The sequence below is a fragment of the Camellia sinensis genome, chromosome 7 (assembly GCF_055761805.1).
Source record: "Camellia sinensis isolate YWXY chromosome 7, ASM5576180v1, whole genome shotgun sequence".
Taxonomy (NCBI): domain Eukaryota; kingdom Viridiplantae; phylum Streptophyta; class Magnoliopsida; order Ericales; family Theaceae; genus Camellia; species Camellia sinensis.
The window spans coordinates 32168901-32193384 of NC_138967.1; the positions used below are offsets into that span (position 1 = coordinate 32168901).

The 24484-nt window shown below is 32.4% G+C and overlaps 1 protein-coding gene and 1 long non-coding RNA gene across 6 annotated transcripts; one reads left to right on the forward strand and one right to left on the reverse strand.

The window, feature by feature from the left end:
- Window positions 1-1748: 1748 nt before the first annotated feature.
- LOC114294355 (uncharacterized) lies at window positions 1749-11462 on the reverse strand. 5 transcript variants are annotated; one of them, XM_082877692.1, is made up of 10 exons: window positions 10833-11462; window positions 10284-10371; window positions 10084-10198; window positions 9844-9980; window positions 9143-9523; window positions 8955-9037; window positions 8089-8186; window positions 5598-5639; window positions 5012-5146; window positions 1749-4873 (listed from the first exon to the last, which is right to left on the reverse strand). In XM_082877692.1, exons 5-10 carry the CDS (start codon window positions 9416-9418, stop codon window positions 4758-4760), a joined length of 750 nt encoding a protein of 249 aa, XP_082733818.1. In that variant the 5' UTR covers window positions 9419-9523; window positions 9844-9980; window positions 10084-10198; window positions 10284-10371; window positions 10833-11462; the 3' UTR covers window positions 1749-4757. The 5 variants fall into 5 exon arrangements, with proteins under 5 accessions (XP_082733818.1, XP_082733820.1, XP_082733819.1 ...); XM_082877694.1 differs by having other exon boundaries at window positions 9765-9980; XM_082877693.1 differs by lacking the exon at window positions 10284-10371 and having other exon boundaries at window positions 10833-11461.
- A 6452-nt stretch (window positions 11463-17914) lies between these two features.
- Window positions 17915-19623, forward strand: LOC145795026 (uncharacterized). Its single transcript, XR_014335167.1, has 3 exons — window positions 17915-18053; window positions 18149-18245; window positions 19444-19623. It is a non-coding gene; the product is annotated as an uncharacterized LOC145795026 (long non-coding RNA).
- Window positions 19624-24484: the final 4861 nt, after the last annotated feature.

Genomic DNA, 24484 nt, shown 5'->3' on the forward strand with positions numbered 1-24484 from the left:
AGATTAATAACAAATAGGCAATATAGGTGACACAAGACACAGAACAAATAATCAATGTCAAGAGGTCGAGTCCCATTTTTTCGGACATGTCATTTGTGCCTAGTTAGTCGTGTGTGTCAAGTTTCATTGACATCCGACGTTGTTTGACCATTTTAGTGAGTCAACCGTTCAGAAAAAGAGTTTCTAAAGGACACACTTTCACAAACAAAAATTAGGCTATATATTCAAAACCGGGAATCAGTTTTCAGTCCCATCTTTTTCTACAAGTCATTTATGCCTAGTTAGTCGTGTGTCAAGTTTCGTTGACATTCGATGCCGTTTGACCATTTTAGTGAGTCCACCATTCAGAAAAAAAGTTTTTAAAGGACAAGTTTTTACAAACGGAAATTGCATACCTTGAAGACATGAATCACCCCTCCAATTATCCATCTAGAACAAGGTCCTAAAACCATTCCCAATCCTAATTTCCACATTCTCTATATAGAAACTATGCAACCTGAAATTAGACAGAACCATATTCAGGATATCCCTTCAAACAGTAAAGACATTAGGAGAAGCAATAATTGATGGCAACCATCTCCCTCGTGATAATCAATAAAAGAATATTGAGGTGTTTTGAAGTGGTTTCTGGTTTAAGGATTAATTTTTATAAAAGTGTTCACTACTACAAAAATAGTTAAAGATCACACTTTGACAAAAAAAAATATCTCACTTTTATTGGAAGTGTGATAAAAAACATTAGATTGATATTTTAATAACACTTAATTTAATTGAGTGTGATAATATTTATTTTTTATGTCACTTTTCAATTAAGTGTGATTATATATATATTTTTTTAATCACACTTTCTAATTAAAGTGTGATTATATATACACTTCTACTTTTTAATCACACTTTTTAAACAAGTGTGATTATATATATATTTTTTAATCACACATTCTAATTAAAGTGTGATTATTTATATATTTTTTAATCACACCTTCTAATTAAAGTGTGATTATATATACACTACTACTTTTTAATCACACTTTTTAAATAAGTGTGATTATATATATATTTTTTAATCACACATTCTAATTAAAGTGTGATTATTTATATATTTTTTAATCACACTTTCTAATTAAAGTGTGATTATATATACACTTCTACTTTTTAATCACACTTTTTAAACAAGTGTGATTATATATATATTTTTTAATAACACATTCTAATTAAAGTGTGATTATTTATATATTTTTTAATCACACCTTCTAATTACAGTGTGATTATATATACACTACTACTTTTTAATCACACTTTTTAAATAAGTGTGATTATATATATATTTTTTAATCACACATTCTAATTAAAGTGTGATTATTTATATATTTTTTAATCACACTTTCTAATTAAAGTATGATTATATATATACTACTACTTTTTAATCACTCTTTTTAAATATTTAATCACACTTCCTAAATAGGTGTGATTGTATAAAATATTTCAAATTGATTTTTATATAAAATATACAATTCCCAAATTTTTAATCACCCTTAATATGATTGAGTGGGATAATATTTATTTTTTATGTCTCTTTTTAATTCCCAAACATTTTCCTATATATATATACTAGTGTATGCCCGTGCCTAAAGGCACGGTGTAAATAATGTTCTGTTTGAATAATTTTCATTTATCATTCTCTCTTAAGCTAGGAACATTGAGAATCAAGTATACCTAAAGTTCTGTTTTCCCATGACATACAAAAAATGAATAGATAACATACATTTTATCAAGAGGATCCCCTTTATTATAAACACAACTTCAAATAAGAGGAACAACAAAATGGTGTTCTCCCTTTGGAGCACACCATGCCAATACAAAAATGGTATTCTTGATCAAAATCTAAATAACAAACACCTCCAAATGTCTACCTCTAAATAACCAAACCAACTCTATATAAGTTTACACAGCATCAACCTGTAAATAATCTTTAACTTTATACAACGTCAATCATTTTCAAAGTTTGTTAACGATGAAACCAAAAATAGTGTAAATTCTGCTCTCGAGATTGCCACTCTTCCAACACTCATCAATCAAAGAAGTGCACGTTTAGTTTACACAACAATAAATACAAAATCATTAAAGAGATAAGAAAAAATTAAGCTTAAAAAAATGTAGGCCTGTAAAAAGGGAGTCAATATTGCCATTCGCTTCTAGTCTAGTCTTCATCCACCTGTAAAACACTGAAAAAAAAAGCCAATATAATAATTAAAAGAGACTACCCAATTCAAAACAAACACATGTATTGTCACACTAATGAAAGGTTTTTTTTATAGACCACCCAATTCAAACTAAACACAAACATTGTTGCAAAATAATAATTGGTTACCCAATACAAACACTATGAACAAACACAACACATTGTCAACACATATAAAAATTAATGACTGATAAAAACATTAATTTACACAAATCAATCAATATTTTCTTTGGGTTTTATTTTTTTTCAATTTTTTCTTTTTGGAATTTCCTTTAATTGATCACATAAGGTTAGAGGGAAAATTTAAAAAAGAATTTAATTAAATAAAATTCAAAAAGCAAACTCTTCGCTTGGTAATTTAACAACAAACTCTAACTAACTTAATTCCCCCATCATTTACAAATCAACACAGCCTAAAAAACCCCATTTATTTTGTCCAAAAGCCCAAAGCCATTTATTATATCAGTTTAGTCCCATCAGTTTTGTGTATGTAACCACCCTACAGCACCTTCTTCAATCTTCACCTGCACCCATTCATATTCATTTTGCTTCCAACCTTAAATACATTTTGAATATTTGTTAAGCAATACATGACCATAAGTAAAACTCAAAACTCAAATAAAATAACAACTCCTCCCAGCCTTGATGCAAATTAAGAAACAAACATATAAGATTTATAATGTTCACTAAAATGATCATTCTGTTTAATCAAAAACAGAAACAGCCAAGTGATATTAGATTTTGGTAACCACCATTAAGAAATCATTATACTACTTACCCCAATCTATCAAACATCTAGATTATCATAACAGAAAATGGAATAAACAAACAACCATTATCTATTTAATAAAAAACAGAACCAGTCAAGTGATATTATAGTTTGGTAACCACCATTAAGAAATCATTATATGCCTTTAATCGAAAAAAATGTAACTAAAAAAAAAAAATACAACAGGAATTATTGCAACACTGTAAAATGGTCATTCTATTTAATCAAAAACAGAACCAACCAAGTGATATTATATTTTGGTAACCACCATTAAGAAATCATTATACTATTTACCCCAATCTATCAAACATCTAGATTATCATAACAGAAAATGGCATAGGCAAACAACCGTTGTCTATTTAATCAAAAACAGAACCAGCCAAGTGATATTCTATCTAAGTCATTTTTGGTCTAAAATAACCTGTTTGAATATCAAGCCAACAATTATGAAGGAGAGAGGCAGAAATCAACACAACAATTTTGAACCGGGAAAAAGACTGAAACAATTAGCAATCTTATCAGAACAGAAAATGGCATAGGCAAACAACCATTCTCTATTTAATCAAAAACAAAACCAGCCAAGTGATATTTTATTTTGGTAACCACCACTAAGAAATCATTAGTAAGAAATACAAAACCCAACCTAGAAAGCGGATCATTAGATTCATCCTTTTCCTATACAATTCACGATCAAAATCAAAATTCAAGTGAAGACCTCTATTTGAGAAAAATTCAAAGCATAAGAACTGTGAAAATCGAATTGAAAAATACCTAAAGATGCAAACCCAACCTATCAAACATCTAGATTACCTGAAATGTACCTGCTTTATTAATCACTTCAATAATTAATTAGTAGTAGTGATATGAAGCATCAATAAGTCACTATATATATGCATGCTCACATATCATCATCTGGACCAACTATTCAATTAATGATAAATATTCTTGAAATGATAAAAATTGAATGTGAGCATGAAATGATAAAAATTCACTTAATTGAATATTCATCTAATGATAAAAATTGTCTCTCATAACATCTATTCATGCTCACGTCCATATATTGAGCAAAATTTTTGTAAAAACATAAAAATTGTCTCTCATAACAGTAAACATTGAGCAGAATTTTTGTCTCTCATCACTAATTTAAATAGTTGACAGTAATAAAAAATAGAATTTTTAATTACAGAATAAAAAACATTGAGCAGAATTTTTGGTGATTTTGGTGATAAAAAACAGAATAAAAAACAGTAATAATAACATTGAGCATAATTTTTGGTGATTTTGGTGATAAAAAACAGAGCCAACTGATTTTGGTGATAAAAAACATAGCCTTTGCAACTACTCTTTGACAAAAGAAAAAAAACAGTTTTTTAACAAAGCAACAAAGAGATAAAAAACAAAGCAGTTGGCTTAATATCAACTATTTTTTCTTTAACAAAGCAACTATTTTCTTTAACAAAGCAGCCATGATATAGTCTAAACCATAGCAACCATGGTATAGTCACTTTGTTAACAGAGCAGCAATATTTTCTTTAACAAAGCAACTATTTTCTTTAACAAAACATAGCAGTTGGCTCAATAACAAAAGAAAAAAATTCACCCGAGAGCAGCAGTTGGCTCAATATCAAAGCAAAGCAATAACAAAAGAAATAACAAAAGCTGAGAGAGGAAAAAGAGTGATGTCGAGTAGCCAAACGTTACCAAAGCATTGAGCAGCCGAGCAGAAAAAAAACAGCCGAAGTGAATAAACTAACCGAGCAGCCGAGCAGGATGTCGAGCAGCCGAAGTGAATAGCCGAGTAGCCAAAGTGATGTCACAGCCGAAGTGAACAACGGTGAGAGTGGTTAGAGTGATCCACAAAAGCTCTGATGAAGGCAAAAGTTGAGAGAGGAAAAAAAAAATTCAAGAAGAAGAACAATTACCCGAATCAATGAGAGAATACTAAAGTCATGTTTTCAATTAAGATAAAAATGAGAGAATACTGAAGTCATGTTTTCAATTACCCGAATACAAAATCCAAATATTGGTCTGTGCAGAATTTGTCTGAATATAAATACTATAGATTTGTCTGAATTTCTTTGCAGAATTGGTTAAAGTCTGTGCAGAATTTCTTTTCCATATATCTATATCATCCAAATCTGTTGCATGGTGTATCATTCAAATATCATTCAAAAATTCAATTAATTGAATATTCATCTAATGATCAATATTTGCCCTGTTTTTTATTCACTGGTTTAATGGACTTTTTTTAATTATAAACAAATATTATTTTACTCTCTCATAAACAGAGACATTTATATAATTAAAATTAGAGATGAATGTTTATTTTCAATCCCCTCAAAATAGAGGCATTTATTTTCAAAATAGAGGCATTTTCATTGCATTTATTTTCAAAATTGGAGGCATTTTTTATTTTTTTATTTTGTGTGTAAACTCTTTATTAATATTAAATAAGAAGACCGAGTAACTTTTAAAGAGAAGTTGCAATATTTTTTAACAAAAAAATCATATAGAGAGAATATATGAAGAAACTAAAAAAATATAAAAAGTTTGAGATTCAAAGCACGGAGGAAATAAAGTTCAACACACCTCTGAAAGAGGGCCATGCTCTACTTAGGTGAATTGTTTTGCCTAAAAAGTGCGAAAAAGTTGAACAACTAATTAATTTAAGGATAAATTACAAATACATCTTCTGAGATTTACTTAAAATACGAAATGTCCCTTGTGGTTTAGAAAATTATAAATACCTCCCTGTCAGAATTTTTTATTTAACAAAATTAATTGAAAAAGTGAAATTTCTAACTGTTCATCTATACCATAATAAAATTATCTGAATTATTAATTGAAATAAAATTTTAACATTATTAAAAACTGTTAATTAACTTGAAAATAACCTATTTGTTATGAAATTAGAAACCTTAAAAGGGCATAATGTAATTTCTAAAACTACAGGAAGTAATTTATAATTTGAGTAAACCTCAGGGGTATGTTTGTAATTTACCCTTAATTTAACAAAAAAAATTATTTGGAAACTGGTAATTTATTTAATGCACTTAGAATAACATTATTAAAATGTAAGAAGCATCCTGCTTGAAGAACAGATTTTGAAGGGGAAAAAAAAAAAAAAAGAAAAATTTATAAATGCACAACAAATTTTAAAAAATAAAAATAAATATAAAAACATATCTGGAGCATCCAAGTTTGAGGGATAACAACAAATTGGCTGGGTTGTTTTGCCCAAAAAGTGGGGAAAAAAAATTGAACAACTAATTAATTTAACAAAAATTGTATATTAAATTTAATATTTTTGAAAACTGTTAATTTATATTTTGTACTCATAAGAAAATTATTACATTGTAAGAAGCATCTATGTTTGAAGAACAGATTTTGAAAGAAAAAAAATATATATAAATGCACAATAGATTTTGAAAAAAAAAAAAAAAACATATCAGAACATCCATGTTTCAAGGATAACAACAAATTCTCTGGTTTGTTTTGCCCAAAAAGCGGGAAAATACTTGAACAACAAAATAATTTAACAAAAAATGCATATTAATTTTAATATTTTGTGAAACTGTTAATTTATATTTTGTACTCATAACACAATTGTTAATTTATATTTTGTACTCATAACAAAATTATTAACTTGTAAGAAGTATCCATGTTTGAAAAACAGAATTTCAAGAACAAATTTTGAAAAAAAAAATTAAAATTTTATAAATGCACAACAGATTTTGAACAAATATATATATATATATATATATATATATCTATATATATAACATAGCAGAAGCAGAATCTGTTTGTTAACAATAGATTCTTTGGGTTGTTTTGCCCAAATTGAGTCCCGTAACAACTGAAACAGCAAATTTCGAACAAATAACACTGCATGGACACGGACCTCACACTCACTGGCCCATGCTATACTTCTGCATGTCTAATGCTTGTTTGGTTCTGTAAATAACTTAAAAATTATTAACATGACTCTGAAAAAAAGGGAGTTGCTATGACTCTGAAAAAACCAAATTAATGGCTAAATATTGGAAGTAAACACATTGAAAATGCAGGGTGGAGATGATGGGGTTGGTCCATGTCCCCATAATAATGATAGATACAATTCCACAGTTTAAAAGAACATTTTAGAAGATGAAATTTGCCAAATACATAAAAAATTGCGAGCAAGATTTTCAAATGCAGCAACACACTTATGATTACGTCGAAATTTGTTGGTCAAGACAGACCAACACACTTATGCCAAATGTAATCAGCCAAATTCTACATGCCTAGCGAACTCTGTGCTTGCATTTTCAATCTTTCTTTTAGAGTCCATACCATTTATGATTCTTCTAAGGATTTACTATCAAATTCAATACACGTCCATAAATTTAAGTTTTCTCTTCAAATCAGCAAAACATGAAAGGCATCCCTTACATTAATGGGAATTCTTCTTCAAAAATATTCCAATTCAATGAAAAGCTAACCAAATAGGCACAATGAAATTTTCTCAAGCTTTGGGATTATGCGAAGATTATTAACTCCCATAGGGGAGTGCAAATAAAGGAACAGAATAAAGAAAACCTTAGAATGAAACTCAGGCACAACCCAAACAAAACAAAAATCAGATTTGGATATTCTGAAGGCTATTGATGCAGAACAGTGCTCATTATTTAAAAACCCCACACATTATTTTGGATGTAAAGTATTTTACACAGCAAAATATTTATAATGTAAAACTTTTAATGCATACTATGTCTTTATTTTGTAGTGTTTGGTAATGGGTACTAACAAACTTTTGATGCAGAACAGTGCTCACTATATGTCTTTTTTTTTGGTTTGGATGCAATCGATGAAACATTTTTGACATGGACCAACACACTGAAAAAATCTCATGTCTGACAGCAGGAATTCAAAAAATCTATAGCATAGGCCCAACACACTGAGAGAAAGGAGGAGAGACAAAAATTAGTAAAAAACATAGCAAAGCAATAACTGATTTTTGTGATAAAAAACAGAGTCAACTTGAAAAAAACTAACACATTTATGATTCTTCTTTTTCATGAAGGCAAAGCAATAAACTAACCCAGCCGAGCAGCGGAAGTGACGTCGCAGCCGGAGTGAACAACGGTGAGAGTGGTCAGAGTGATCCACAGTCGAAGTAAGCTCTGATGAAGGCAAAAGCTGAGAGAGGAAAAAAAAATTCAAGAAGAAGACCCAGCAGTTCAATAGAACATATTGAATTAGCAAAATAGAACATTTTAGAAGAAGACCCAGCAGTTCAATAGAACATTTTAGAAGAAGAACATATTGAATTAGCAAAATACTTTTCCAACAGTAGATACTTTTCTTCACAATAAGATACATATTGAACATATTGATACTTTTCAACAGTAGATACTTCAAAATACATTTCAACACAATAAGATACTTTTCTTCAATAAACCCAGTAGTTAAAAGCCCAGCAGTTCAATAAACCCATTAAAGTCATGTTTTCATTAAAGTCATGACTTCAGACCCACTGAACCCAGCAAGTAAACCCAAAAACACACCCAGAAGATTGAAACAGAGCAAGGAATTCGGCAATGGGGAGACAGAGAGGGAGATAGAGAGGAAAGGTAGATACTGAGGAAGAGTCAGTGCAGAGAGGAAGATAGAGAGGGAAGGTAGATAAAGGGTATGTGAAGACAGAGAGTATGGAGAGACAGAGGGTAGATACGTAGGCAAATCATTGATATACACAGGGTAGATATACAGGCAAATCAGGGAGAAAGTGTTGGGCGGGAACCACCAATTGATCTAAACCAGTGATATACACTTAGATTCATCTGAGCCATCCAAATGAAATATGTCTCTCATACATTTTATTATTGGAAAAACATATTGAGCAGAATTTTTGGAAAAACATAAAAATTGTCTCTCATAACAGTAAACATAAAACATAAAACATACCTCCTCGTAATCATAATCTCGGTCACTTCCTTCCCACGGATACCGTGATTGCAAGACAATGCCTTCCCCTTCTTCATCCTCACCTACACAATTTAGAGGATGAAAAATAAGGTTATTTCTAGAACAATGTCTGACACAATTGAAATAGAATAATATGCTATAAGCACAAATGCATATCAATCCAACACCTTAAATACATCTAAGTAACTCTTATCCAGCAGTTGAACATCAAATTCTTCAGAGAACACATCACGGGAATCATGGAGAAGTTTCTTGAGTGTTCTGGCAGACATCCCACCTCTAAATCCCCACAAGAAAACCAAAATCCTTACTGTCAACTTTTCTTCTGTTGTCTGTCCAAACCGAGACATCCTCATCAATAGTGTGGTTTTGGGAACTTGTGGAGCAAGGATTGAAAATGTTTGTATAGTCTTCAAGTACAGAAGGCAAATGGCCATTTTCATCCTCGTGAGTTACAGGGGCAATTTTCAGAATAGTGCACAGTTTAGCAAACAATTCACTTATCCTCAGAACATCATGGCCATGGATATTGCTCTCGCTTGCATCATCTGAAAGATTGAAACTTGGCCAGTTAATGGAACATTAAATTACTGTTTACCTCGTGAAACATCAGATACAATTAATTAGCAGCAATTTCAATTCTCCAAAGATGACAGAAACTATATTGGCAAATACCCTGGTTTTCCATGTCACTGAGAGAACCAATCATGAAGGCATTTTCCAATCAATATACTACTTAAAACAGATCATGCTGTGAGCATGAGAGGCAAGTATGTAAGAGTGACTTGCCTTGGTGAGAAATCTTCATATCAATAGGCGCAAAAAACCGTCTTTTTAAAGACAAAATAGCTGCAGGTAAGTTGGTCACCTTTTTCATAAGGCCAATTTCCTTCATCAGATGGCTGACATCAAGTATGTGGGGGAAAACCAAACGCACAGAACACCTGAACTCATCCATGCTAGAAGGTAGTGAGGAAAGGAATTTTGAATAAATGAATGTAAAATCTGCACCAAGGAAAAAATAGGAGTGGAAAATCAATAAATGTAAGGAAATAGGTTGGCCAGTATAGTTTAAATTGACTGAAAGCTGTTCATTCAAGAGACAGACCACTAAGTGAGTTGTGGGCAACAACAGGTTTCTGAGAAGTAGAAATCAAATCGATCACCTCTCGAAAGCCACGAACACGGTTATTTTGTTCATCTTCCAGATTTTGAAGCTCCCTCTATCAATTAAATAAAACTATGATTACATAGACCAATTGAAGGTTGAACATGCATTATGACCAATGATTATGGTTTGCTGTATACCTCAAAAGTTTCCTTTTCATTTATATCCACACAGAGTTTACTGAATTTGAAATTTTGGAAAATGGGTAGACAAAAACACACTGCCAACCTGAAATTAATGGCATTAGGCAGCTCGTTAGAAAGTGATTCATTAATTACTTAGCTCTCAATCTTATCCCAAAAACAAAAGATTACCGAGCTCAACTATGCCCTTATTATTGAGTTATGCAGCCTCCAACATAAGTAAGAGTGAATTTGGAAAACAATTGAAATTTGTCAAAATGAGCTAATTAAGAAACATTCAAATTCCCCCAGAAGCATTTGGAATGATATAGACAGATATATAAGTAAAGTGGAGTGTATTGGGTTGGGACACTGTTTCAATACGACACAGATTTGGAGTATATTATTCTATACGACATAGATATTATTTGGGTGAGGATGAAACAGTGTCAGAGATATTATTCCAAACGGGTTCGCAATCGATACAATTTTGGACACTGTTTCAATACGACATAGATAAAACCTTGATAAATAAAAGGTATGAGAGAGAGAGAGAGATTTATTGACCTGATCTCAAAATGGTGTCCAAAACCTTGAAAGCTTGTTCTTCAGTGCAGACCTTGGCTTGAGCTTCCAACACGGTCTGATTGGGTTTCCGAAACTTGGAGCTCCGATGCGAAGTCGAAACTGCCGGATTCCGGAATCCCTAGTTGATCAATCGTGGCCGAATCAATCACAGATTTCGCAGTGAACCGAGCTTTCCGTCGAATCAAACGGTGGTGGTGGTTATCTTTTGGAGAGAAGTGAAGAGAGGTTTGGATCTTCGGTTGAGTGAAGTTTCGAGGATTGATGGGCGAGATGGTAGTTGAGTCCGAATTAAGCAGAGCTTTCTGTGTCGCTCTCCGGCTATAGTGATGATGAGCAGCGGCGAAGGACAAAGAGGGAGAAAGAGATAAAGAGGGAAGGCTGAGAGAGACGTCAGTAGGTGGAAGGCAGAGGGAGAGAGACGTGGCTGAGAACAGAAAGGGAGAGAGAGACGTGGATAGGCGGGAATATATCTCACATTTTCAAAAAATTTTGTCCTTTATTATGATCTATACCGTTAATATATTCTTAGAATTGACCTCAGCCATTAGATCAAAATGTATCTCATATACATTTTGATATATTTTTCAAAAACCTTTGTGCTTTATTATATAGATATATGGTAAATTACACTGACATCCCCTAAGGTTTATGTTTATTACAGTTCTCCCTTCACGTTTTGGAAATTACATCTCCCTCCCTGAGGTTTAAAGTTTCATTACAGATTCCCCCCTTAGCAATTTAATTTTTTTAAATAATAATTTTTCCCTTACTGGGTAAATTACATTGACACCCCTTACATTTTAGAAATTACAATCCCCTCTCTAAGGTTTAAAGTAGCATTACCAATTGCCCCCTCGGTTAGTATTAGTTGGAAAAAAAATTCATTGAAAAAAAATTCATTGAAAAAAAATTAATTGGAAAAAAAATTATTTGAAAAAAAATTAATTGAAAAAAAAATTGTTAGTAAAATTTTTAAATTTCTGTTTAAAAACCAACATAAACTTATTTTTTGAATTTACTTTTTTTCCTGAAATTTACAAACTGAGACAACCATTTATAAATGAAAAAAATTATCAAATAAGTTTTTATGACAATTTTAAAAGATTTTGTAAATATAAATTGAAAACTGAAAACGAAATGGTTACCAAACAAGTTTCAGATGGTAAAAATGTCGTAAAATGAACAAATAATTAAATAAGTTACCAACATAAGAAACGACTTATCAAAAGATTTTTAGGCTGTGTATGGTTTGAATTTTAGAAAAAAAAAATTAAAAATTAAAAATTAAAAATTAAAAATTAATTTGGTTAAGAAATAAAAAATAAAAAATAATTATCATTTTTAAATAATTTTTATCTTTCGAGTGGTTAGAAATAATTTTTTACAAATTAAATTGAAACAGCTATACATATGTATATAACCTGCCCAAAAGTTAAAATGATAATTATTTTTTACCCTTAAATGATAATTATTTTTTAGTTTTTATTTCTTAACCAAATTAATTTTTAATTTTTAAATTTTTTTTCTAAAACTCAAACCATATATGGCCTAAGAATCTTTTGAGAAGTCAATTCTTACGTTGGTAACTTATTTAATTATTTGTTAATTTTTACAACATTTTTACCATCTAAAGCGTGTTTGCTAAGGTGCCATTTGGTAACACACGTTTTCAGTTTTCTGTTTATATTTACAAAAATTTTAAAAACTTAAATAAAAACTTGTTTGGTAAATTTTTGATTTATAAATCAGTGGTCTCAGTTTATAAATTTAGCAAAAAAATGTAAACTCAAAAAATGTGTTTTCGTTTTGAATTTTGAGTTTTTTTTTTTTTTTTTTTACCACCCAACACTAGCCACCACCCGCCACCATTTTCCACCACCTTCTTCCGCCACCACCACCCATCCCCCCCACCACCTGCCACCACCACTCGCCACCAACACCCACCTGCTAGCCACCACCACCCACCTGCCACCCACTCGCCACCACCACCCACCTGCCATCTACCCGCCACCCGCCACTACCATCCACTGTCCGCCACCTACCCGCTACCATCACTCAGCACCCATCTACAACCACCATCCACTACCCGCCACCACCACCACCACATCAGCCCTAAATAGGTGTGATTGTATAAAATATTTCAATTTGATTTTTATATAAAATATACAATTCTCAAATCCACGCCTCTATTATACCCGTGAATGATAGAGACGACTCACTACTAGAGAAGGAGGCTTTAGACACGAAACTTTTTCACCCATTTTTTCATCTTCCTATTTCTCTGTCTCTGTCTCTCTTCTCTCTCTCTCACTCATCACTCTTCTCTGTCTGTCTCTCTCTTTCTCTCTGTGTCTCTATCTCTCTTATTTTTCTCTCTCTCACTCATCACTCTTCTCTGTCTGTCTGTCTCTCTCTTTCTCTCTGTGTCTGTCTCTCTTATTTTTTTCTCTCTCACTCATCACTCTTCTCTGTCTGTCTGTCTGTCTCTGTCTGTCTCTCTCTCTCTTTCTCTCTGTGTCTCTCGTCCATCTCTCTTCTGTCTATCTCTCCCATCTATCTTCTCTCTCTGTCTCTCTTCTCTATATCTCTCTTACTCATCTCTCTTTGTCTCTCTCTCGTTTATCTCTTTTCGTTCTTTTTTTCTCTCTATCTCTCTTTGTCTATATATTTTCACCCATTTTTTCATCTTCCTCTCTCTCTTCTTTCTCTCTCTCACTCATCACTCGTTTCTTTCTGTCTATCTGTCTCTCTCTCTGTCTCTCACTCATCTATCTCTTCTCTCATCTCTTTTCTCTCCCTGTCTATTTCGCTCATCTCTTTTCTCTCTATCTCTCATCTCTCTCTGTCTCTCTCGCTCAACTCTCTTCTCTCTATCTCTCTCTCTGTCTCTCTCGTTCATCTCTCTTCTCTCTATGTCTCTCTTGCTCATCTCTCTTCTCTCTACCTCTCTCTCTGTCTCTCTCGTTCATCTCTCTTCTTTCTCTGTCTCTCACTCTCTATCTCTTTATCTTTTTGTCCCCATCTCTCTCTCTTTTCTCTCTCTCTCTCTCTCTCTCTCTCTTACTGTGTTCGCGTTGCTCACTCTCTCCCTTCCGTTTTCTCTATTTACTAAGCTCCCTCTCGATTTATCTATCCACTACAAGAAAATGCACTTTTAGCGACCACTTTGTCTCTCTCTCTCTCATCACTCTGTCTCTGTCTGTCTGTCTCTCTCTCTATCCTCTATCTGTCTCTCACTCATCTCTCTCTCTCTCTCACCACCCATCTCCTTTACCACATTCACCACTACTGCAAACGCTGTTCCACTACCACCATTACTACCACTGTCGCCACTTCACCTCTACGACTACCATTACTACTACCATTGGCACCACTACCACTACTACTACCATTACCTCTCTTTCACCATTGCCACTTCATCTACTCTACCAGTACCACAACTTCACCACTAATCTCCTTCGCTACCGCCACCACCACCACCACCACCACCACCATCATCTCTTATCCACCACCTTTACCACTACTGCCACTACTACTACCATTACCTCTCCTTCACCCTTGCCACTTCATCTACTCTACCACTACCACAACTTCACCACTAATCTCCTTCGCCGCCGCCACTACCACCACCATCATCTCTTATCCACCACCTTAACCACTACTGCCACTCCCTCTCCTCTACCACAAAAAATTAGTTCATGATTTTTAATAATAAAAAAAAATGGGCCGTAGAAAAACATTTTTCATTGACCACAGAAAATTAACTTTTATTTTAGTGAAAAATATTTTTCATTAAAATATTACCCCTACTTCTACCAAATAAAAAATAATAATATTTTTTTTCATTGAAATAAAAATGAAACAAATAAATTTTCAATCTTAGTAACTAAAAAAAAGAATTTTTTTAAAAAAAATTCATTAACTACAAAAAAATATATATTTTTAACAAAAATAATTTTTTTTGACGACGATAACCCCCGTCGCAAAAAAAAAAAAAGAAAAGAAAAGTTAAACAATATTATTTTGTTATTTAAATTTTATTTCTGAAAAAAAAAAAATTTCATTCACGCCCCTTTTTATTTTCCATTCCCGTTCCCTTCCCACTTTTTTTTTTCCCATTCCCGCCCATCAACCCCCTCCCCAAAAACAAAAAAAAAAAGAAAACCTAGAAAAATATATTGGCAGAGATAATTTGCGTTTACTTCTAAAACTCTCTCCCTTTCAGAAATTTGTTTACTGCTTCATTTATATACTCTGCAATTGTGCCAAGTTCCCTCTCCCTCCCGTTCTTCTTCTTCATCGCAAGGTAAGTTCTCCCTTTTTCTACCTCTTCCCTTCTCGCTCTTTGATTTCAATTCTTCTTTCCTCCGATCTCTTTTCTCTTTTTGGGGGTTTTGAGAAAGAAAACCTAGAAAAATAAATTGGCAGAGAATTTGGGTTTACTTCTAAAACTCTCTCCCTTTCAGAAATTTGTTTACTGCTTCATTTATATACTCTACAATTGGGGGAATCATTGTTTTTTTTTGGGGGGGGGGGTTGGAAATTTAACCTCTCCATTGTTAGGTACTGTTTGGGATTCGGAGAGATTTGAAACTAATTCGGCAATGCAAGACAAAAAAATCGTTTGCTTGCTCATCTTTGGTCTCATGTTTTGTACCTAATTTCAGATTTCGACTTCAAAGGCTTGCGGAGAAAGCAGAAAACAGAATGATTTATTTTCAGATTTTCCCTCTGTCGGTATTTTCTGATTATCTCTCTTTCATTTTCAGATTTATTTTCTGATTATCTCTCTTGCTATCACTCTGTTCTTGCTTCCAATTGATCTCACAAAAGATCTATCTTTCTTTATTTTTTAGGTAAATGGGTGTTGATTACCCAGATGGGTATGCATTAGTAATGTCAATTTGGGTTTACTTCTAAAACTCTCTCCCTTTTCAGAAATTTGTATAGGAAGATCAGAACTTACTCTGCAATTGGGGGAATCATTGTTTTTTTTTTTTTTTGGGGGGGGGGGGGGGTTGGAAAGTTTTGTTCCACTCATATAATATAAGGTTTCTGTTAAAAAAGGTTTACAGGTACAAAACAGAAATTGGCTACATCACTGTTGTGTTCTGGGATCATTTTTGGTTGAAATTGATTTGGTTGTGTGTTTGTGAAACTATTTCAATTTCTGAATTGTACTTCATTTTTCATTCATAATAAATGATGATCTGGTTGAAGCCACCCTATTTTTTAATTTTTTTTCTTTTACTAAACTTATAAAAAAGGTTATAAAAAAAATAACTTATAGATTTGGGTAAATCTTATATGTTTTTACTAAACTTATAGATTGAAAACGATATATAGATTTGGGTACATTTTACTAAACATAAGTTTTCTATTTATTCTATAACTGATATATAGTTATCTGTCCTTTAAACTACAGATATGTTATAGAGAAGAAAAGGTTATAAAAAAAAACATAAGTTTGCTCAATCTATAAGTTTAGTAAATAAAATCTATAAGTTTTCTGTTATAAGTTTCTTCCACTCATTTAATTTATTAAGTGTTTGTTTGAATGTAGTTGTTCTTAATTGTTGTGTTCTGGGATCATTTTAGGCAATGGGTTAATTGAAATTGATTTGGTTGTGTGTTTGTGAAACTATTTCAATTTCTGAATTGTACTTCATTTTCATTCATAATAAATGATGATCTGGTTGAAGCCACCCTATTTTTGAATTTTTTTTTCCACTAAACTTATAAAAAAGGTTATAAAAAAATAAGTTATAGATTTGGGTAAATCTTATATGTTTTTACTAAACTTATAGATTGAAAACGATATATAGATTTGGGTAAATTTTACTAAACATAAGTTTTCTATTTATGCTATAATTGATATATAGTTATCTGTCCTTTAAACGACAGATATGTTATAGAGAAGAAAAGGTTATAAAAAAAAAAAAAAAACATAAGTTTGCTCAATCTATAAGTTTAGTAAATAAAATCTGTAAGTTTTCTGTTATAAATTTCTTCCACTCATTTAATTTATTAAGTGTTTGTTTGAATGGGTCTGAGAGGTTGTTCCATTGTTCTCTACGGGTTTTTTTTATTTTTTATTTTTTTTATATGCTTCAGTGAGCATCTTCACTTTTCCAAGTCCTTGATGCTGAAAATTTTATTTGCTGCCAATCTACCTGCATTTCATGGGTATCTTTTGGGTCATAGTTGCTGTGAATTTTCTTTTCTATTCAATGGGGATTGGTTGATGGAAAAATAGTTCTAATTCAATTTTCTGGGTAAATTGAGTTCAGTATAGAGATTTACATTTTTATGGACTATATTAGTTAATGTGAATCTCTTACAGAATGTTTGGAGTTAGTTGATTGAATTTAAGGTTTGGGATGAAATTCTTGCATATCTATTTGTGTCTGGACACCGATCAGTGAAACAGGATTATTTAATGATATTTGTAGATATATGTGCTATAGACAGTGACAATAATTGGGACTACTGATATTATTAGTTTATGTGAATATGATTTTGGATTTGACCTAGGTCCCAATAATAGGTTGAGCAGATGCAAACGAATTTGAATATTTTTTTTAATGGACAGATATCTGTGCTAAGAGTTTTTTTTTATATATATATATATATATATATACCATTTAGCATATGAAGCATGAGTTTTAATATGCAATAGAAAGTTGAAGTGATGAATATAATCAACGCACCATTATGCATCAGCAATTGAAATTATGGAGCATCTTCACTTTTCCAAGTCCTTGATGCTGAAAATTTTATTTGCTGCCAATCTGCCTGCATTTCATGGGTATCTTTTGGGTCATAGTTGCTGTGAATTTTCTTTTCTATTCAATGGGGATTGGTTGATGGAAAAATAGTTCCAATTCAATTTTCAGCTTAAATTGAGTTCAGTATAGGGATTTACATTTTTATGGACTATATTAGTTAATGTGAATCTCTTACAGAATGTTTGGAGTTAGTTGATTGAATTTAAGGTTTGGGATGAAATTCTTGCTTATCTATTTGTGTCTGGACATCTATATAATAAAGCAGATTGTATCTTTAATGAGTATGAACAGATTGTATCTTTAATCAGTTTCTGAATTAGTTTCTAGAGCATTCATGTTAATCTTTTGTGAAGAAAAAAAAACCCAATGTAAATAGCTAAATTTCTGCAGTTGCTTCACTTCTGCTCTCCAGGTAAGATCCAACATAATTGTTCTTGCGATCTTCAATTGTTCTCTGTCAATTTTCTTTGAGTTTTGGCAATTTTCCTTCAAATTGAATTCTGACAGATCGAAATCACACTTTGCTACTCCTTGGCATCAGCGTTATTCTTAAAGATATACTATCAGGTTCAGGCCTTGGGGGCTTTACTGGGACCAGGACGAGGTCAGTTGGACTTGGCAATCTTGTAATTTTGTTGGTTTATTAGTTTTGTCTTCTCTTCTGTAAACTTTATGAGTGAGTATTTTTAATTTTGCTTCACTTTTGATCTTTTAAGTTTTGTGTTAGTACCTGTGTTCTGCATATTTTTTTCAAAGTTGTTTTGTTTTAAGTTTTATATTGTTAACTTTAGCATTACTAGGCTGATTACAACTAGCTTCTAAAATGTGTAGCCATGTACTAGTTCTCAGCCAGTAGCAGCCCAAGAACATTTTAGGCATAAAGGCCAAACGTCAAAATGAGGTTATCTTACTAAGCCTTTAGATGATTGGGACTTTTGGCAATCAGAAAGTTTCTTGAAATTATTTGGTAGGTCTTATACAATAGGCCAAGTGGCCTAAAGGTTAAGCTGCCTATGAGTTCAATAAAAAGTTTAATAAAAATTTTAAATACAAATTAATATTTTAATTTAAACTTTTACTAATGAATTTGATAAATTATATTTTAACTTAAACAAACTGCCATTGTACGATATCTTAAATTGATTTATTATAATTGATTTCTATAACAGTGAAATTATTATCATTTTGAACTGATTTTTTTGTAAAGGATGTGATACCAATATTAATAATTTATGTTAATTGATTTATTTTAAAATGTGTACCAATATTATTTATACCGTGCCTTCAGGCACGGGCATACGCTAGTATATATATATTGTGGTACATCAGGCATATGGTTATGCAAATCTAACATTCTTACTCTAAGAATGTACCTGCTGTGATAAAAATAGGATCGAGGTACTAGTTACAAGAAGCATAGGCTGAATACATGAGGTTTGCAATGTCTAACTATTTGTGGGGCTTATGGAGTAAAGCCACATTTACCTCTAGCCTCTTGTAAATCATAGTCCAAATTTTTTTATTTTTTTAGCACTATAATACTATTTGGTAGGTTTGGCATTTAGCAAGTGACTCTGGTAATTTTCAGGTTAATCTTGGCATTTATCATTTTTAAATACTATGCTCATTAGTGACCTCCTAATTACAATGCCATTGACACTGAGCTGCAGGGAAGTTACTTCCAAAAAGATTAAGATCAACCAGAAATGATTAATGTTCCTATTTTGGTTTGCTGAATTAACTTTTTAGTTTATTCATATGCATCAGCGGTTTCTGAATTAATTTGTGTTTTCTTTTTTCAGGTCAGAAATTTTTTGGAGAGATGCAAAATATGGTCCAAGAATTAAAGAACTTAGTATTTTTAAGTTTTTTCATTTTTTAATATATGTAAGCACAGCTAATTTTTTTTTATTTAATTCTTTTGTATATACTTTTGAATATTTAATTTCCATTTATGAAATATATGATGTTATTCTATTCAATACGTGGTTATGATTCAAAATATAGTATATAGTGTGTATTACGTTCTTCAAATGTGCATACAAAAATAATATTAATTATTTTTCAAATATATCGAATCTTTTTTTTATCACAGATTTTATTAGTTATTAATCACACTTAAAAGATGTGATCTAAATGTTATTAATCACACTTAAAATATGTGATGTAAATATTTTTAATCACACTTAAAAGGTGTGATCTAAATGTTATTAATCACACTTTTTAAGTGATTAAAAATGACTCTTTTTAATCACACTTCCAAAGATCACACTTAAAAGGTGTGATCAAAATATTTTTAATCACACTCAAAAGGTGTGATCTAAATATTTTTAATCACGCTTAAAAGATGTGATCTAAATATTTTTAATCACACTTAAAAGGTGTGATCTAGATGTTATGAAGCACACTTAAAAAGTGTGATTAAAAATGACCCTTTTTAATCACACTCCCAAAGATCACACTTTAATAAAACTTAAAAGGTGTGATTAAATAACATACATCACACAAAAAAAATGTAATCTTTATCTGTTTTTGTAGTAATGGTTGTTCATGGGATAAGTGTGAAAGAGGAGGTGGTCTTAGAATTTGCTACTCTGTTTAACTGTCATAGTCAGAAAATTATAAAGTGATATCCTATCCTCAACCTTTATTTTATTTATTTGACCAAATAACTTCTAAATCCAAAGTGGATTTAAGATTTTAGTGCCATATATAAAAATAAAATTAAAAAAAAGGAAGATTTGAGACAAAAATTCACATCCCTGTGGGTTGTGGGCCCATTCCCTATTTTTAATTTTCAAAAAAAAAGCTTTAATGGAATTTCTCAAACCTACAACCTTGTGAGGCATTCCCAATGCACTTAATTATAACTTGAGCTACATAGTTATTATTAATATTGACAGTAATTGAGTTAACATACCGTTTGATGTCTCGATATTGAGCTCGGGACCCTTGGTAAGAATTGATCTGCACTTTTCAAAATCGAATTCAAAATCATTGTTCTCCTCAATTGGTAGTATCAATGTGCTTCCATTTTATTTGTTTTTGCATCCTGATCTTGCTTTGAGTGTAGTGGATCCTCTTAGCGCTATAAAAAGTTAAAACAAGTGAAATTAGCAAGCCAAAAACGTTGAAAGAATAAAATGAGGTCTTTTAATTATAAATATCATAATTCTCCTAACTAAAACCCTTTTTTTTATTTAAATTTCTTCATTTTCTATATTTATGCCCACATGGACACTACAAGAGTTAACACTTTTGCCGACCAAAAAATTGGTCGCTAAAAGTCCATTTTTGGTCGGCAAAAGTTATCCGCGACCAATTTTTTTGGTCGCTACTTTGGTCGCCAATTGAGGGTCGGCAAAAGTAATTCGCGACCAAAATTTTGGTTGGTCGGGAAAAGTCGGATTTGCCGACTAAATTTTTGGTCGCTAAATATATCATTACCGCGACTAATTCATTTAGTCGCTAAAACACTTTGGTCACGAAAAGTGATATTTTCCCGACCAAATATCTTAGTCGCCAATTGACACATTTCGCGACCAAAAAGTTTGGTCGCCAATTATCACATTCAACGACCAAAAAGTTTGGTCGCCAATTGTGACATTCCACGACCAAAAATTTTGGTCGCCAATTGTAACATTCCGCGACCAAAAAATTTTAGTCGCCAATTGTCACATTCCGCGACCAAACATGTTTTGCGCAACTAAAACTTTAGTCGGCAATAGACCTATTCGCGACCGAATCCTTTGGTTGCCAAAACTAATAATTTTAACGACTAATTATTTAGTCACTAAATGTGCTTGGTGATACACCGATTACTTTATTTAGTCGGCAAAAGTATAACTTACTAGGGCACGAGTGCCCTTACTAGTTTTGGGGCTTTGATTAGCAAAAGCTATTGGGAATTTGGGACAAAAGTACAACATTTCACACTCTCAGTTGTCATGGAATGCAAAAGATCGGAACATTTCCCCATCAATCATAAACATTACAACACAACTTTATTTCTTTACAATCGTGTCAAGGACAAAGAGAGACAGACACAGAGAGAGAACAGAATCAACGTAATTTCAGATGGATGTTCTTCGAAAATCCTAGGGAAAAAAAAAAAAGAATTAGATTTACATATAATTCATTATTGCCAACTCAATTTTGGAACTTTCAAACAGATGGATATTATTGGGCTTTTCTGGCAGTGCAAGGTACTTTAACCGTTTCTCCATCTCCTCCAACTGAGACCTGCTTCTATGAATTTCTTGTTGAATTTCCTGTTATTCACGTGAACTGATTATTATTATTTTTAAATGAAAATAAAAAATAAAAAAATAAACTGATGAAATTTATGGTGGTGTTGTGCATGAGAGATGCTGAAATACCTCAAGTTGGGAGTCTGCATTTACTGGCCTGCTTCATATGACAGGAAGGAAAACAACAAAACTAGTTTAATATATATATATATATATATATGTGTGGAGAAACTGTATGTTATTAAAATTAGGCCTTCAATCCGAAGGCATTGATAAAGACTTATTGAAACAAACAGTGTGCAGTACATGGGTTTTCGAGAACCAAAGAATCTTTTTACCTGGCTGCTCCTTCTTGATAGTTGCTGTGATCTTTCAACTTGGCTAGAGCCCTCTGCAGATACCGAAACATTTAAAAATTTCATTATTGAAACATTTAAAGTAATAGCTTGATGTTGATTGGAATCGATTCAACACTGCAATTTAGGGAAGAGAGTGTACCTCTTGGTTATGCAGCCTTATATGATTGCATTTTGAAGGATATGCAAAACACATCAGTAATGAATCAACATATAGATAAAACCAAAAGAAAAAACAAAACAAGAAGTTAAATGTTTTAAACCTGATCAGTCATGATCATCAAATGACCATATCTCAAAGTCTTCACACTGTCATACTGTTTTCCATGCTGAAGTCCAAGAATCTGCTTGATGCTTTGAATTTCAACCCGTCAAAATTAAACATTAAGTTTCATCAATACAGTGTACATTATATACATCCTATTTATAGAACTACATTCCAATTCGAACACCATCTCTACCTGCTGAAACTGCCCTTCGGTAAGACTGACACATATCTCCCCTGGTGCAAATTCTTACACTAATATGTTGTAGTTGTTCCCCTGGTGCAAATTCTTACACCAATTTATACCAGAATTAGTGTAGCCTCCTCTTGGTGAGTCGAATAACGTTGTATATGCATTGAGTAGGTGATCTTTGTGGTTGACTGTGATGAGTACACAAGTGGTAGGCTTTGAAGAGCTGAAAAATTAGTATGCAACAGATCTATATTTTAGCCCTGTTATAGTTAAATTACAAGGACCATAAGGAAGAAGCTGCCATACATAATGAAGGACCAGTTGTCCATTCCAAAGGGAGCATTATAGGTGTAAATTATCAAGGAGCTTCATGACAAGCTTAGGTAGTCAAAGTTAGGGTCCGAAATTTAACAACATAGATGCTCCCTTCTTATGAAAGAGAGATGTAAATTGAAAAAAAAAAAAAAAGACAGCCACCTTGTCAAGAGTAAGAGCCAAATTCTGAAGCCTTTGGTTGTAGACTCCCTTGGCCTGTCTCATGCAAAAAGAAAACGGAATATCAAAGATTGTAATTGAAAGAATACCCTCACATGTACAATACTTGAGTCTAAGCTCAGGAACGGGGGGTTGCTGTCAGTAAAACATTCACCTGGACCTCAGCATCACTTTTCTCAACTTCAATGGAGTTATCTGCAAGGTATTTCCTCCTCTTCCAAATTATGCTTCAGAATCTCCTCAGGAAGCTTAGTTCGTTCAAAATTGATAAACCTCACCTTCACACAACATGAATGCGTCAGACAAACAGAATCTTTAAAAGGTTAAACCCACAAACCCAAGCTATGTATAGCATAGATATATACCAGTCGAGCTGAGTAAGCAATCAGCCCAATCAGGTAATCCCCCAAGTAAACAACTTCCCAAACCAGCCCTACCCAAGTCAATATAATCTTCTTCAGATACAAAATTTAATTCACAAGCCTCTACTAACAAGTGGTGTCGATCCAGTATTCCATGCCCCTCCTTCAGCACCTAGTGCACATCAGAATTCAGTTAGAAGAAAATAAATCTTTTTCCAGTGCCTGTGAAGTGCTGCACCTGCTTATTCAGAGTGCGAAGGAGAACATCTTCAGAAGACCTGTCAAGTCCATCAGATGTCTCACTTCCAGAGTCCATAAATAAAAACACAATGAGTGAAGAAATTGCCTTCCTAAAAGACAAAATGGGGCCAAAAGTGTTCTTGGCATGCCTTCCTAAAAGACAAAATGGGGCCAAAAGTCCCACAAAACTCTATCAATAAATGCCCTCAATAGATAAAGCAACATTAGCCACAAAAGAAATTGAAGTCCTTGGTTCAGAAAGATTTACGTAGCAACACCTAGTGTTATAACAAGAGCTCAACAATCTACTCGATTATAGTGGATCCCTACAAGGAACTACTTATGTTGTTCACAAAAATCCATATCATTGGACAAATTCCCAGCACCACCCTTCTCACTTGGGGATAGTGGATCCATATAACCTTATGAAGAGGTTTAGTATAGTTGTATAAATGTAGCATGACAACTATTTGACATATCTCCAATTCTTTAATTTAGCGGGACTATTTGAAGTTTTTAAAATACGTCCTATGGTATTTTGCTGTATCAACGCACTTTGTTATTGTTTTCCTGTCAGATCATTGCATTTTAACTCAAACAAAAGGATATATAGTTTTAAAATTTCCACTGCAGTCTTTTTCTTATTAGCCACCTTGGATCTCACATGAGTCATTCAAAATTG

Bases quoted from the DNA above. Each gene is read 5' to 3' on its own strand.
- LOC114294355 (XM_082877695.1), bottom strand. From the start codon at position 9,418: ATGAAAATGGCCATTTGCCTTCTGTACTTGAAGACTATACAAACATTT. The intron at 9,038-9,142 runs GTGTTGGATTGA...TAAATTGTGTAG, and splicing joins GTTACTTAGATGTATTTAAG to GTGAGGATGAAGAAGGGGAA. The intron at 5,640-8,088 runs GTTAGTTTATTG...CGCACTTTTTAG, and splicing joins CACTTCCGCTGCTCGGCTGG to GCAAAACAATTCACCTAAGT.